The sequence below is a fragment of the Hyperoodon ampullatus genome (assembly GCF_949752795.1).
Source record: "Hyperoodon ampullatus genome assembly, chromosome: X".
In the NCBI taxonomy this organism is placed as follows: domain Eukaryota; kingdom Metazoa; phylum Chordata; class Mammalia; order Artiodactyla; family Ziphiidae; genus Hyperoodon; species Hyperoodon ampullatus.
In genome coordinates, this window is record NC_136913.1 from 48,603,064 (window position 1) to 48,619,008 (window position 15,945).

Consider the following 15,945-nt stretch of genomic DNA (forward strand, 5'->3'; position numbering starts at 1 on the left):
CAATCCATGACCACAGGCAAGGAACTACCTTGCTCCAGGTGCAGCTTTTTCTTTTTTAGATCCTGTTCCCTAAGCAGCAAACCTTGTTCCTTTACTGCTTACAGTCTACAGGAGGGGAAAGGCAGCTGTTACTAGAGCCTCATTGTCTGCAAGACTCTGTCCCAGATAAGGAATCTGGTAATGTGGCAATTAGATGATGAGCTTCCTGGAAAGAAAGGTCGAGGGAAATACTCCCTAAAACAGGACAAAGGTGGATCTCTGATTGCCTGCGGGCCGCATGCCTTAGTGGGCACTGGAGCTGGGAGGACATCTTCAACTACACGAAGGGACTTTGGCACTTGCCTCACAGTGCTCTTCCCTACCCCAACTCCTGCCTCCATCTTGGGTGATTTCACAGTCCAAATGGATAACCCAACCAATACCCCATCTTCCCAGGCCATTGACCCCTCATGTCTAGGAACCATCACCTTCTCTCCCGTTTAACCACCTACTCCTTGGACCTTCTCATCACCCAGAGTTCTCTCTGCTGTCTTCTTAAATATAATCATCCCATTGTCTGACCATCTGACTAGTGCCCCAGTTTATCCTGCCAGTTCTCTCAACATTCCTTCCCAGACACCTAGAACATGGCATGTAGCAGGCATTTAGTATATTCACTTAATGTTCTGCCTTGTTCAGACTTCAGAGACTCCTGTCCACAAACCCCTGCATTGTCTCCCAGTCTGTCACACAATCTCCTCATCTTCCTCACCAAGCCTGCCTGGTTCCCATGGTCCATCTCTTCCACCATTCTGTGAACCTACTATGTGTCACTGTGGATACAGTAACGAAGATTCAGACAGACACTCACTGCCCTTGGTCTTGTCCTTATTCCACAACCAAACAACAGAACGAAAACCTTGGAATAAACTAACACTCATCTTGATTCCTACAAGATTACTGAGCACCTTGCCACGGGGAAGGGGTCTCCCAAAAACCATAGGCTTCATGCTCTACTGGGGCTTCCCCACTGCCTAACATCCTTCCACAGTCCCCTCTCCAAGTCCTTTCTGTACAGTCCCTTCCCACAGGTCCTCCCCACCCACCTCCTCAGGGATTGGGCTGCACGAGCCAGCCTTCAACATCTCCCTGTCTTTTGGCTCCTGCCTGCTCAAGTCTCTCTCTCTTTTCCCAAGAAAATCCCTACTTGTTCCTGTATCTCCCTTTAGCTACCTCCCTCTCCTTCCTTCTTGTCTTACGCAAATTTCTCAAAAGGAGAGTCTATACTTGATGTTCAATCTCCTCTATTTTTCTGCTCCAGACTTTCCCACCTCAGGGCTCTTCTTCAAAGTGTGTCCTCTATGCCTATAATCCCCACGACTCCTCACACCACTGCAATCCTGCCTGCTCTATAGGCTAGAGATGGGGCCCAACCTATCCTAGAGAGACATGCTAATTTTGCTCTAATTTTACTCTATTTGACAATGTCACCTAAAGCTAAGCACAGACTGAGGTGGAAACTTTCCCAATTCATTTTAAAATGTGATACCAAAATGTGACAGCCCACCAAAAAAAGCAATAAACTCAGAAATGGCAAATAGATTTAATGTAGAGTGTCAATTTCAATTGATTGATAGTGGCTGCCTAGAGTGCTGTGTTGAGTAGGTTTCTGAGGATGCACCCTGGCTCGAAGAGAAAGACTGCTGGGATTAGGAATATCTGAAAACACAAGTAAAAGAAAATCAAAAAGTCAATTGATATCCACCAAAAAAGAAGGAATAAAATGCCAAAAGTAGTGTTTTCTCACACTCTCCATGTGGTCCTCCAACCTTGGCCTTCCTATAACCACCCAGCTCCTCATCCCATTCCCATGAGGCCCGCCTGCCCCCAAGTCTAAATAGATACCTGAAATCTCACTTGTAGGAGAAACCACAGGCACCAGAGCTGCCACTGGTGCTGGCACCAGCTCCACCAAGGCCCGCGAAGAGCCCAAACGTGAGAGTGGCTGTCAGGCTGGTGCTAGCACCAAAGCTGCCACTGGCACTGGCACCAGCGCTGGCACCACCACTCTCCTGGGCTTTGGCTTTAGCTTCAGCTCCCGTCTGGATCCGGGCTTTGGCCCAGGGTCCAATATCAGCTTCGTCCCAGTTGCAGGGCCCAGCAGCATTCTCAGAGCCGAGCCCAATGCCCATCCGAGCTCTAATCTCAGCTCTTGCCTTGGCTTCAGCTGCAGCCTCAGCTGCAGCCTTCATATCTGCTTCCATTGCCTCTCGGTACTGAGCTGCCCATTCCTTGGGATCCTTCTTTTGTACCTGAAACAGGAATAACAACCATCTGAAGGATCAGAATCTGAACACTGAGCACCTACAGGATGCAAATTATAGTAATACAATAAATACTACTAGTAATTATACACCTAATATTCCATCCCTGCTCTGACACTTACTATCTCTGTGACCTTGGACATAACACTTGACAACCTCTCTGAGCCTGAGTTTTCTCATCTGCAGTAAGGCAATGACATGTCAGTTGTAAGGATTAAACTATTCAGATAGAGTGTTTGCACATTAATACAGGCTTCAGAATGTTCATGCATGAGCCGCAGGCTGCTCTGCACACAGCCTACCCTAAACAGTGGCACCCCATGCTCTTGGTATGCCAGGCTTGGACAGCTCTCCAATTACCTTGCAGGCAAACTTGAGGACTTTCATCTTGCTGGTCTCATAGTAAGAGCGCAGGCCCCAGAAGAACTCATACTCAGGCGGATTGCTATTAGGGACTCTGGCATAGTCCAGGTACCTTGAAAAGAGAGGTTCAAAGCCTTTATGTCTGTAAGACCACTCATGGCCCACTCATGCATTTAGGTGGCAAACTCCCCCACTAAATACTGCAGCTTTTCTCCCAATATTCAGCCCTATCTCACTGGTCCTGCCCAGCAGCCACGTGGAGGTGCAGGGGGCACGTGTAGGGTATTTGTTCATAGGAAGGCCACGAGTTTTGTGCCCCTTGTCACAATAACCCAGGTTCCTGTTGGGTGTGTTGTAAACAGAGGAGCCATTTCTTCAGGCCCCCTGCTCTGAGCACACCCCACCATGGGGCTCGTCTGTGGCCTGGCTGAACCCTGGGACAGTCCACCCTAGAAAATGACTGTACGGGAAGAAACGGTCAACCAAGAGCAGTGGACTCCATGCATACTCTCGACCATTTGTGTGTGAGCCCACAGGTGTGTGCTGGTACACCTGTATGAGTGCACACATTTTCTCCAAGGACCAAGAATAGGGTGGGCCCTGGCCAGAAAAGTCAGGAGGTCTGGGCTTCAGGTCCAAATGGATCCTTTACCAGCCGGGGCCATGCTCAGACTTCCACTCTCCGAGCCCTAGGCTCCTCAACTGATACAGGGGATGAGGTGACAGCAGCTATTCTGCAGGGTAGTTATGAAAATGAAATGAGATGTATTAGTCAAGACCCCAGCACAGTACCTGGTTGCTTAAAGCTACCATTCTATGGCATTTCTTTATGGAGATTAATTTCTATGAAGCCTTAGCTAGCATAGTAAAAAAGAACCAAGGTATTGGGGCCAGGATCTAAATACAACTTTTCCGTTTGCTACCTGTATAATAACCCTGAGCAAATTACTTCACCTCTCAGCTTCAGTTTCCTCACGCGTACAATACTGGTGATGACAATCCCTCCCTTGAAGAATTGTTCCAAAGGCATATGTGAGAGTACAAGTAGGTCAGGAAATGTGTGCTTCTGTTCTCTGCCACCACCTCAGGAATAAACTACCACCTGCATACGCACACATATACACACGCACGTGCACCACAGCTTTATTACTCAGTTCTAAGACAGGCAAAATGCATGGAACACAGGAACACTAAACAGACACTTACTTCTGCTTCACAAACTCATCAGTAATGAGCTTCTTCACATCCCCAAAAAGCGAATGATGTATCCTGACAGCAGAAAATGATAAAATACATACATACATACATACATAATTACATACATAGATAAATATAATCGGGGCTGTTGCACTTCCCAGATGTGGGCAGAGACATTTCCAACATGGAAAAGAGGCTTCCAACATAAGATGGAAGCTCCACAGAAGCCCAAGAGTCAGTGAGACAGACAGCAGAGTTCAGGACCATTTCCCCATCCACCCAGGTCAGAACCCTGGACCCTCTACCCAGTCCAGCAACCCTGCCCACTCCACCAGACCACCAGGCTGAGGCAATCCTGGGACCATCTTCTTTTGCCAAAGGACAAAACAGACAGCAAGCACTGACAGAGCCCAGTCATACCCAGGGCGCAGCCCCAACTTGCGCAGCACCTCCCAGATGACAGCTGCAAGGGGAGGCAAAAGGAAACAGGGATAGAAAATGAACATGTGGAATTCCGACCATGACCCCCATTCAGCTGCCAGCCCAGCCACTCACCCTCACTGGACCTATTTCCATTCATGAAGATGATGCTAAGAAGCACCATGAGGAGACCCAGCTTTGGTGAGTCCTTGGTCCTAGGGGAATAATGGGACAGAGAGAAGGTTTATATCCAGCAGCAATCTGCAAAAAAAAAAACACCAGCCAGCTCACTAGGCTAGCTTCTCCCAGATTCTTCAGATATGAGAGAATTCTGCCCAGTCTATGCTTCAAGCTCTATGTGACCCTGGGCAAGGCACTTAGACTCTCCTATTCATAAAATGGGAAAATCACATTCTCCTCTCCCCAGGTTGCTGAGAGGATAGAATTGTACTTGTATTTGTCAACCCAGTACAACCCGGACATCCAGCCAATGTGAGTCCCTTCTTGCTCTCCCAGACCCCTCAGCTCCAAGAGAATTCTAGGCATGGCCCCACTGATGTTCCTGCCCTTCAAGCATCATGAGCCACTCATACCAGGAAGCCCTCCTGTGAGAACCATTCTACCAAGGCCAACAGGAAGAGATAAGCAATGACAGGCCTGCTTTCCTGGGAAGCTTCTGGAGAAACAGAAAACCTGACAGTAGGAGTGCCCTGCCCCAGGCTTCTACACCCTCCAGTCAATCATAACCAGGTATCACTATTGTATGCAGGGCTCCAACTACGTGCAGGAGCTGGAATAGGGGTTTTTAGGCTCTGTCTTTCTTGACTTCCTAAGGGGATGTGGGGAGAGGACAGGGATGGAGTAGTACCACGGACAAAAGCAGAAGCCTCCCTCCCACCCCAGCCCTTTCCCAGCTTACGTTCCTAGTATGCCTGCATCAGTGGGCTCTAAGGTGCTGAGAAGAATGTACAAGTGGTCATTCTTATCAATTTCCTTTAATTGGATCCCAAATACCTGCGGATGTGGAAAACAACTTGTGAGATCACAGAATTCAGCTTCCTGGGCATCCCACAGCTCCCCCTGTGCCTAGGGGTGTGTGTGTGTGTGTGTGTGTGTGTGTGTGTGTGTGAGAGAGAGAGAGAGAGAGAGAAACATCAGTGAGATAATGCACTTGAAGCACTTAGCTGAGTGGCCAGCATACTGCAAACAGGCAACAAATGCATTATTTTTAATCAACATCATCTTTGTGATTAGTGAGAATCTAGGCAGCCAGAGAGTGGGGAATGAAAGGGAGAGAGAGCATCTGAAGTACATTATAGGACATGTCCAGCAGTGGGCAGAAGTCAGGACTAAGCTGGGTGGCTTGGGTCCTAGCTGTGATTTTACCACTGACTTGCTGTGTGACCTCAAGCTAGTCTATGCCCCTTGCTAGGCCACTGTCTGCCCATCTGCACAGTGATGGGGCTGGATTACTCTCTGTGGTACCCCCCAGAAGAGACATGTACACCTTTGTTTGATTCAAGGCTACCCCATTGCACCCATCCCCCAGGTCTGCCCCTTCACCTTCTCCAAGGAATAGCCTGCTCGTTCAATGATTTCAGGGTACACATCAGTGTATTCTTTGATGATGTCCTTCAGCATGTCTGCAAGGGGAGAGTGTTGCGAGCACCTGGGCGGAAGTGGAGCCGCGTGGCCCCCATACCGAAACTAAAGACCCTTTACCAACCCTGCTGTGGGTGGCACAAACAGGTTCTGAGCTAATGAACAGAGATACTACTACTGCCAAATTAGAACTTTAGGAGGACATAAGTGGGAGCAGGAGAGCAAGAAATGCCTCAGCACATGGGGGAGAGGGCAATGGAGAACAGAGCTGGGGGAAGGGAGGGTCAGTAGAACTCTACCTGAGCGTTTGATGGGAATCTTCGTCTGGTCTTTAACCAACAGGTACTTCACCAAATCATTGGCCTGGGAGAGGAGGAAAAGATGGAACGATCAAAACATGCTTGCAGAAGACTTGAGAGGATGGCAGAGAAGAGGGCAGGCAAAGCAGTGAATAACGCTGAATCCAGAGGACAGGTTTCTTACCCTCCCTTGCAAAAGGGCTACATCCCGAGGTGGTGGTGTTTCAGGCTCTTGGGATGACTGGAGCTTGGCGGCTCTGCGGCGAGCCTTGCCCCTACGGGCCTTAGGTGACCTCAGTGAAAGCAAAGCTCTCCGGGCCCAAGCAGCCAACCGAGTCCTTGATGCCCTGCGGGCCCAAAAGGCTATGGGGCCCCTTGAAGCCCTGCGGGCCATTGAGGCCATTAGGGCCTTTGAGATCCTTCGGCCGCCCGTGGTTCCAGAAGCCTGACTCTGATCACTGCTGCCATCCTCTTCCCCATTCAGATGCTTCACCTGCATCAATGGAGAGCAAGCACAACATTGCCAGATGATGCAGATGGTCCTTTTTCCTCATCTTCTCCCTTCCTGAAGTCCCCTCTAATCCCACCCTTGTAGTAACAGCCTGAGTCTTGGATTTGTCTTTCACTGTTTTCCAAGCAGAAGTTTCATCTTCCCACCAGGCCAGGAGCAACCCAAGGGTGGGGCCTGAGGCTTCTCCTCCTCCTGTGTGCACCACTGGCTCCGCTTATACCACCCTGGACATGTCACTCCACCTCTCTGGGACTCAGCTTCCTTCTCTACAAAACTAGATTACTTTCAGGATTTAATGAGATAACCTGTGTGAATGTGCCTAGCTCAAGGCCTGACATATGGTAGCTACTATGTAAATATAAACTGCATTTTGTTCAGATTGCAGCTGTTCGTATTCCTGTCTCATGTGCCCACCAGTCTGTGAGCTTTCTGAAAACAGGAATTATATCACATTTCTCTTAGTGTCCCGCCACAGCCTTGATGAGCAGAGGGAACTTTCTAAAGGTTTACAGAACCATGAACCAACTGAGAGAAACAGAAAGGCAAGGGTCTTACCTTTCGGGCTTTCTTGGCCTTGACCTTGGGCCGAGTATCCTGATTCTCCTGAGCCTGTGCAGCTGCACCCTCAGGCTCAGGTTCATCTGCCAGAGCCTGAGAGGCAGCAGCCTCAGTCTCCAGGGTCTTTGTATTGACCTTCGTATCAGCCCCACAGCTGACCTTTTTGGTCTCAGTAGCAGGCACTGTCACAGCCTGAGGGTCAGTATTCTGCATCTTGGTGTCAGCTGCCGGATTCTTCGTTTCAGCTGCCAGAACCGGGGTATCAGTCAGCTTAGTGGTAGCTGAGGCCTGAGTGGCAGATACCTCCTGAGCCTCTGTGGCCTTTGAGACCTCTGTGGTCTTTGAAACTCCTGCAGCATTTGAGACCTTCGTGGCCTTTGAGACCTCTGGTGCCTTTGAGGCCTTCGGTGCCTCTGAGACCTCCAAGTTCTGGGTCACTGTCAATAGGGTCTGCATCTTCAAGCCACGGTCCTCTTCTGAAGCTTCAGCCTGCAAGAGGAAGCAGGGAAGCTCACAGACCTTCTCCCCACCCCCAACTAGGCAAATGGCCCCAAAATTCCAGGGCCTCACTTCTCTGACCTATAGTAACTCCTACTTGCAGTGCGCTCTGACCACCTCAGCCCAACAAGGCCCCCCTTTCCTCTGAGCAGAAGAGGGGCGGGCCTACCCTCCCTCCCGCCTTTCTTCCTCCCTCCTTCCTCCCCTCCCCCCTCCCCCTACTTGGGGGAGGGAGGCGGCAACAAAGCAGGGAGGTAGATGGAGAAGGGCTGGGATGGGAGGGGAGGTGCCAAGAGATTTGCGGCAGCAACAGGGGCTGGAGAGCAAAAGCAGCTAGGGAGAGGGCGGAAGCAGGGCTTACCTGGAAGGGGGTCGGACCCGTACCACTCTCGCTTGTGTCAGACATGTCTCAAGTTGGCCTGGCAAGAGCTGAGCCTGAAGGAGAAAAGGCCTGGGTCAAGAGGCGAGCTCACTTAACGTCCTCTCTCCCGCTCTGCCTGGAGGCTGATACCCACCTTCCCTAGGGTCCCAATCCCAAACCCTCCCCCCACCCCCCCAAGGACTCCGTTCTCAAATTCAGTAATCCAGAGCGCCTAGATCTCAATTCTCTGCAGCCGTACCCTCCCCTACTCCAGGAAGATGTGCCAGCGCGGCAGCTCTGAGGACCCCGCCCCTTTTCCCAGTGCACACCCACCCCCAGCCGCAAGTCGACAGTGCGCATGCGCATCCGTTGCAGGGCCCATCTCAGCCCCGCCCGCTTTCCCAGCAGAAGCTCTTTCTTTGATGTCCAACGTGCACATGCGCATTCGGCAGCTGGCTTGTCTCCAAGCTGGCCTTTCATTACACGCCCCTTTCCAGCGATCCATAGTGCGCATGCGTAATAGAGACTCAGTCCAGTACCTTTTTCCAACACGCCCCTCTCCAAGTTCGTAGTACCATTCGGTCCCGCCCCCTCCCCAACAAGCCTCGCTCTCAAATTGTCGCAGCGTCTGGTGGTCCAGGCCCCTCCCCTACTGACATCCAGCCCAAGTCCACAGCACCGTCCGGTCCCGCCCTTTTTCATAATACGCCCCCCTCCAAACAGGGGCCAAGCGCATCTTGGTTCCGCCCTTTCCCTAATACACCCCCCTCCTCAAATCAGTATTTAGCTAGTGATTCCATCTTGGGCCCAGCCAAACAGGGTCCTGTCCCCTCCCTTCCCGGCCGGATGGATCCGGTACGATCCGGTCCTTAGAGCAGGATTTCTCCAGATCCCAGAGGGTGGGGCCGACCCCTCCCGGGCTCGGATCCAGAGCTGGGCCCCTCTGCTCACCTCGTCCTTCTACTACTCCTGAGTTCGTCCACTCCCTCTGAGCCCCTCATAAACTCAGACTGCCCTCCCCCCGCCAGGCCGGAAGTGGCCCCGCCCCTTTCCGCCTCCCTAGGGGGCCTCCGTCCCAGCCAGTCTGCCCTTCCCCCCGCCCGCTCCTCATTCCTTATCCCCCACTCCGTACTACTCCGTATTCCCTCTGCGTTGCTCCCTGCTCCCTATTTCTCCATCGCCGTTCCTATTTACCCCACAGAATTCCGTATTCCCATTCCTTACATCCTCCTTCATGCTACCATTGCACCCCCTCCCCCAGTATTCCTTAACCCTTCTCTACATCCCCTGTTTTCTTCTCTGAATTTCCACTTCCCCTCAGTATTCCCCTTCCCCCTCATATTCTCCGTCCACCACTCAACACGCCCGGTTCCCAGTTTTTCTCCCCCTCTTCCTCAACTAGCCTCTGCTCTCCAGTCCATACAGCCTACTACTCTCTTGGTCTTCTTCGTTGCCTACATCCCACTCCGAGTAACCTCTCCCCTAGCTGCAGTGGTGCAGTAAAAATTGACCACCTGCCTGGCTCTAGGTTCGAGGGGACTGGAACCACTGTCTGGAAACCCCAATCTCAACGTCCCTCACCTTGTCCTCTAGCGAGTCCGGAATTCGTCTGCCCTCTCTCAGTCTCTCTCGAAGTCTCAGCCTCCTGGACTAGAGCTGCAGCCAGCCCAGCCCAGCCCAGCCCCTTTCCGCAGCCCCCTGCCACCCCCCTTCTCCTTCCTCGGGGGTGGGGCAATGGGGCCCCGCTCAGGGCTGTCTGACGCCGAAGCCCGTGTTTATGCCACTGTACCAGGCTCGGTCTGAAGCCATTCCAAACCAAAACCACCGTCTCAAAGCGATTCATTCATTGAATATGTTTATATATATATATAAATATATATATATATTGCTTATTGCAAAAGTAACGTGTTGTAGTTGTGAAATTTCAAATTATGCAGAAATATGTAACATACTAATGAAAGGCCACCCTTATCTCATGCCCCAGAAATAACCACTATTAACGTTTTGATATACATTCTTCCAGATTTGTTTCTATTTATATACTAATTATTTGGGTTTTCTCCCCACAAATGGTACACTATACCTACTGTTCTGTGACCAGGCTTTGTTTTTTTTCCCCAGTTGTATATTCTAAACAGCTTTCCATAGTGCACATTTTTCTTAACTGCTCTATAATCTTTTCTCTGTAAATGTCCCATAATGTATTTAACCAGTCCAGGATACATAGACATTTAGATTGTTTCCATTTTTTATTTACTATTACAAGCAGTGCTGACTCCATTTTGATACAAAACTTGTCAACTTTAAAAAGATACACAGAATAACATTTCCACCAGCAATGTCTCTTGCACGTTTATGTGTTGCATATACTACACATATTTTCCATGTTATTTAGGATAATATTTGCTATACAAAAAGGTTTAATTATTATGTAGTGAAATGTATCAGGTTTTTCTTTACCATGACTAGATTCTGCTTCATGCTTAGAGATGCTTTCCACACTCTTATGTTATAATAATCACTGATTTTATTCCAAGCAGTTTTATGGCTTTATTATTTACATTTAAATGTTTGATCACTCCAACATTTATTTTGTATAAGGATTAATTATTTTCCAAAAATATAGCCTCATCCCTACACCATGTGCAAATTAATCCATCTTTTCCCCCACTGATTTGAAATGGCACCTTTACCACGTAATAAATTCACATAAGTATCAATAACTGGGTCTATTCAAGAGAACAAAATAAGATGTATAAAAAATTGAAAGTAGACAACATTATCATTAATTACAGAGTATATGAATGCAGGCCTGGACAACCTGAGAGCATCAGTTAATGTTGTTAGAAACCATAATAAAAGTCAACACAGTGGTCAGTTATAGAATTAATATTCAATATGTTTCCTATATCAAAAGTAATTCAAATGGTTATGTCTTCTGCTTTATGAAATCACCTTTTCCTCTATTAAGCAAATAAAATATGAATCCCTATGTTCTATGGGCAATTCAACATACACATGCACACATACACACATACTTCACAGATATTCATGGTGGGCTTCTGTTCTCCTGACTTTTTCTCTAAATTGTTGCTCCCTCCAAGTTTGTGACATCAGCTCACCACTTTCTTGCCTCCTAGGTTCTCTCCCCCCATCTACAGGGCTTTATTTCACACTAGACACAGCCCTTCCTTTCTTCCAGTTCTAGTACCCCAAATTCCCATCCCTTTCAAATCATGGCAAGCCTTGAATGCCAAGATAAAGACTTTGCTCTTGATCCTGAGAACGCTGAGATATTATTGAAGGGTTCTAGGCTTGGATGCAACACAGATTTGTGTTCCAAAAAGAACACCACTCTAGCTGCCTAACCCATTAGGAGTATGAATTAGATGTCTTCCTGGAAAAAGGGAGAGTAGTCATCCAGGTAAGCAACGATTGTGGTTAGGCCTAGAGTGGTAGCAGTGGAGGTCATGAGAAGTGATTGAATTCAGAAGATATTAAAGAAATAAAAAGCAAGACTTTATGAATAATTGGATGTAGGGAAAGGGGTGAGAAGGAGGGAAGTGTCAAAGGCAACTTTTGGGAATCTCATTTGAGAGATCAAATGTGTGGATGGTAACCCCTTTCACTAAGATATGGAATACTAACGGCTCTTCCCTGGGCCTGGGAAGAATAAAAACCTTAGAAGAGACGGGGCCCAGGGAAGAGCCCCGGAGGCCAACAGCAACCTCAGCATAGGTGAAGGAAAAGGAGCCCAGGAGAGAGAAAGATAAGTAATGACCAAGGAGACAGAGAGAAAAGCAGGAGAAAGTAATGCCACAAAACAAAAGGAAGAGAATATTTCAAAAGGTGGGAGGGGTCAATAGTGTTGAATACTACCCAGAGGTCAAGAAAAGTCCTGAAAAATGTCTAGGGATTGCAGCAGTCAGGTAGTGGTCTGGTCTCTGGTGACCTCGGAGGGGATAGTTTCACACTTGTGGCATAGGTCGATAACTGCTTACTCCGGTATACATTCTCCTCTCCTTCCCTATTAATAGAAAATCTGATTTTTACCTGGACACATAGCCTCCTGGAATAAAGGCCATGAGGACAAGGGTCACACCCTAAGGATAGTGGAGGAGTAAACTGAGAAGAATCGGGATCTCTAACAATTTCATAGGGCCACCATACAAACTTTGGGCTGTCTAACTCTGGATTTCTTTTAGGTGAGATAAATACATGTATGTCTGATTGAAGCCACTGTTTGGGAGTCTATGCCATGCAGCAGTTTTATGACTGCAGTGAGTTGAGATGTGAATTGCAGGTGAGGTATTCCTGACAATGAGCATAAACTACTCTTTCAAGAAATGTCTGACTCTGATTTTGAGACTCTCCCAAAATCTAGCCCTGACTACTTTTCCAGGCTTCTTCTTGCTATTTTTCTGAGTACTGTGTATATTCCAAACAAACATTTCACTATTACCAGATGTGCCCTGCCTTCTCTTACTTAGGAGCCGTTGCTCATACCTTTTCTTCCCTATGGAACGCCCTCTGTTATATCTACCCTCTGTTACAACCTCCATCATTTTAAATTCCACAACATTTTAAGTCCTGGTTGTGGCCTTTGGGATCCTGGGATAACTTTAAAAGAATATAGAGTCAGATCCTTAGGAGATATTGGACTCAAGGGACTCAGGCAAAATCTCAGTCCATGTCCATCAGAGAGGCATTCCCAGAGACTTTCAAAGCCAAACTTCCCCAGTGCCTCTCAATGCCAAACACCTTCATAGCATAATACCATAACCACTCATCTTATGATCTGGGGATCAGAGGACAGGATGAAACCTTAACAGGAGAGAAAAAAATAAATTCACTTACAATCTTCATCATTTGACTAGAGAGATTTCCTCCCACCTTCTCTCTTTGTAAACTCTTGGAATCTTTTGAACTTCAGCATCCTCCCATAAACTCTGACGAACCTAGGTCACTGTGTCCCAGACCGGTTTCCAGCATTCATAAACCAGCAGGAAAATACCTGAAATCATATAGATCCTACATATTAACCAGGAACAAATATGAAAAGCTGAGTTATCACCAAGCAGCTCTGTTCAGGAGATAAGGAAAGACAGGCTAAAGGCTGCTTACTGCAGAATGTCAGGGGATGAAACTGCCTAGTACTGGGACATCCAAGATTTCAGACACCTAAGCTTACATGAGAAGCCCAGAATATCCTCACCATCAGTCCTCTCCTAGCACATTTCCCTTCCCCCAAACTATATAAAAATCAGTACCTGTGAATGTTGGAAAATTCTGAAGGCTGGGAGTAAGTGACAAAGATTTCCTTCCAAGGCTACCTATCACTTCTTTAGTCATCTAAGTTGTACAGCACAGCCTAGCAACCAACTTAATATTGGACATCAGACTTTCCTGTTCTTCACATTTCCTAAGCCTTTCCCATCACTGGGAAAAGCTTCCTAACCAACCCTTCTCCTTTACCCCACTCCTTGTCGCTGTTGGGCTCTTTCTGTTCCCAATACACAGAGAAAGCAGCTCCCCTCCTTTCCAATTCCAGGCTCATGTGCCCTCTCCCTTGAGCTGCTGGTGAATTCTTATTGTTTTCTTCCTTTTATGTACAGGGCAATTTAATTCATTTTGTATCACTCTAAGCCCTGAGAGCTATTCTTTCCACAGCCAAAATGACTACATTTTATTAAACCAAAGGCAAATTTCCCATAGATGAGGAAACCGGCTACCCACTTTTGAACTAACACTGCTTCTCCCCTGCTCTTTGCACATTGAGTCCTTCATCAGCACATACCTGTGAGGCAGGTTCGGGCCTCACATGCAGACATTGAGCATCAACTATATATTATGCACCTCTACAGAGGTGGCTCTTTCTCTTGAGGGGCTTACATTTCTACTGTATGAGCATTAGCCTCATTTTATGGCAGACAAATTGAGGGTGAGGGAGGTAACTTGCCCATGACAGAGCAACTAATGAATGGCAGAGAGAGGACTTGAACCCAGGCCAGTACGATGCCAAATAATACCAGAGCCTCCACTACTACGCTCAAGTACTGCCAATGTTTTAAGTCCCATAATATCCTTTCCAACCCTCTTCATAAACATATGCAAGGCACATTACAGTGTGATTTTCCTCCGTGGAGGCAAGTCTAATTGGATATCCACATACCCATTCCGATATTGTCATAAAGTGTCATAGGATATATAACTATTTTGTTGTAACATCAACATGAAGTTTTTAAGATCTTATTTTTATTAAAGTAATGCACATACATGGCAACAAATCAAACAGTACAGAAGGAGCACATGATAAAAACCAATGGTCCCCTGCCTTGATTCTCCTCATCTCCATCCCACCCCCTCAAAGCAACGTTTTAACAGTTCTTGGGCTTCCCTGGTGGCGCAGTGGCTGGGAATTCGCCTGCCGGTGCAGGGGATGCAGGTTTGAGCCCTGGTCCGGGAGGATCCCACATGCTGCGGAGTGGCTAGGCCCGTGCGCCACAACTACTGAGCCTGCGTGCTGCAACTACTGAAGTCCGTGCGCCTAGAGCCTGTGCTCCACTATGAGAGAAACCACCGCAATGAGAAGCCCGCACACTGCAAAGAAGAGTAGCCCCCTGCTCTCCGCAACTGGAGAAGGCCCGCGCACAACAACGAAGACCCAACGCAGCCAAAAATAAATAATAAAATAAAATAAATTTATAAAAAACAAACAAACAAAAAAACAGTTCTTGCACTTAGTTCTGCTGGTGGCTCCATTTACAACTCTAGATAACATGTATATACTTTGTCTCTTGGTTTATAAAATTTATACTATATCCTGTTGACTCTCAAGTATGACAATGAGGGCTTTGTTTCTGTACACTGCCTCACTTTTCCCTCCACTCCCCTGCAATGTTTAATGCTGATATTCCTTTTTTGTTCCTAGTTAACTTTGTAACTTGAAGAAATATGTATACTCAAACTTCTATTCTTTATTCCATCCATTTTTGACAGGTAATTTTGACTACCCACTTTTTAGGACAAGGATGTTAGAGCCACCACCCTCCCTCTGCCCATTCAATGACCCACATTGTCAGTTTGATGTTTCCTTCACATTGTCTAGGTTATTAACATTTACATTCTGTTCTGCAGCCACAACCAGCTCTTCCCTGCTTTGTCTTCATGTTGACTGTAAAACCTGAAAACCAGTCATGATTTACATTATCATGACTATGTAAATATTTTTCAAAACCCAGCCAAGTAGTGAGCCAGGAATACAGCTCCTTCTCTACAAGTCCTATGTCACAATCTTTTGGCCTCTGCAAAGAGAATGTTTCTACTATCAAGGTCAAAGGGAGTCCCTCTTATATTCCATCAGCTGCTTATAATCATGTTATATTTTATTTTGCTTTGTAGTTAGACCATGATTTTTTTGAACAGGTACACACACACACACACACACACACACGGGTTCTCTAATAGCCTTTCTTTATTCCTTGAATTATTTGCCTTTATTGTATTCATTCTTTCAACAAACATTGATTATCTACAATGTACCAGGCACTGTTCTAGAAGCTGAAGATACAGCAGTGAAACAGATCCTTGTCCCCATGGAGGTGATATTCTAATGAGGAAGAAAGAGAAAATGATCAGATAAATAAGTAAAATATATAACAAGTTTAAGTGTTATCAGTGCTATAGAGAAAAATAAATCAGGGTAAAAAGGATAGGGAATGCCAGTGAGAGTGGGAGGTTATTGAAGTTTTAAATAGGTTGGTCAGAGAAAGACTCGCTGAAAAGGTAGCATGTGAATAAAGACTTGCATGAAGTGAGAGAGCTAGCCAAGTG

General features: G+C 47.2%; 1 protein-coding gene across 1 annotated transcript; it reads right to left on the minus strand.

Annotated features, from left to right (window-relative positions):
• Positions 1-1,566: 1,566 nt before the first annotated feature.
• LOC307069874 (melanoma-associated antigen D2) lies at positions 1,567-8,157 on the minus strand (the record flags this gene model as incomplete). The annotated part of the gene is made up of 12 exons (XM_079728184.1): positions 1,567-1,698; positions 1,885-2,291; positions 2,664-2,778; positions 3,873-3,935; positions 4,284-4,326; positions 4,419-4,498; positions 5,203-5,297; positions 5,847-5,926; positions 6,185-6,248; positions 6,369-6,677; positions 7,251-7,742; positions 8,113-8,157. 11 exons carry the CDS (start codon positions 8,155-8,157, stop codon positions 1,893-1,895), a joined length of 1,785 nt encoding a protein of 594 aa, XP_079584310.1. The 3' UTR covers positions 1,567-1,698; positions 1,885-1,892.
• Positions 8,158-15,945: the final 7,788 nt, after the last annotated feature.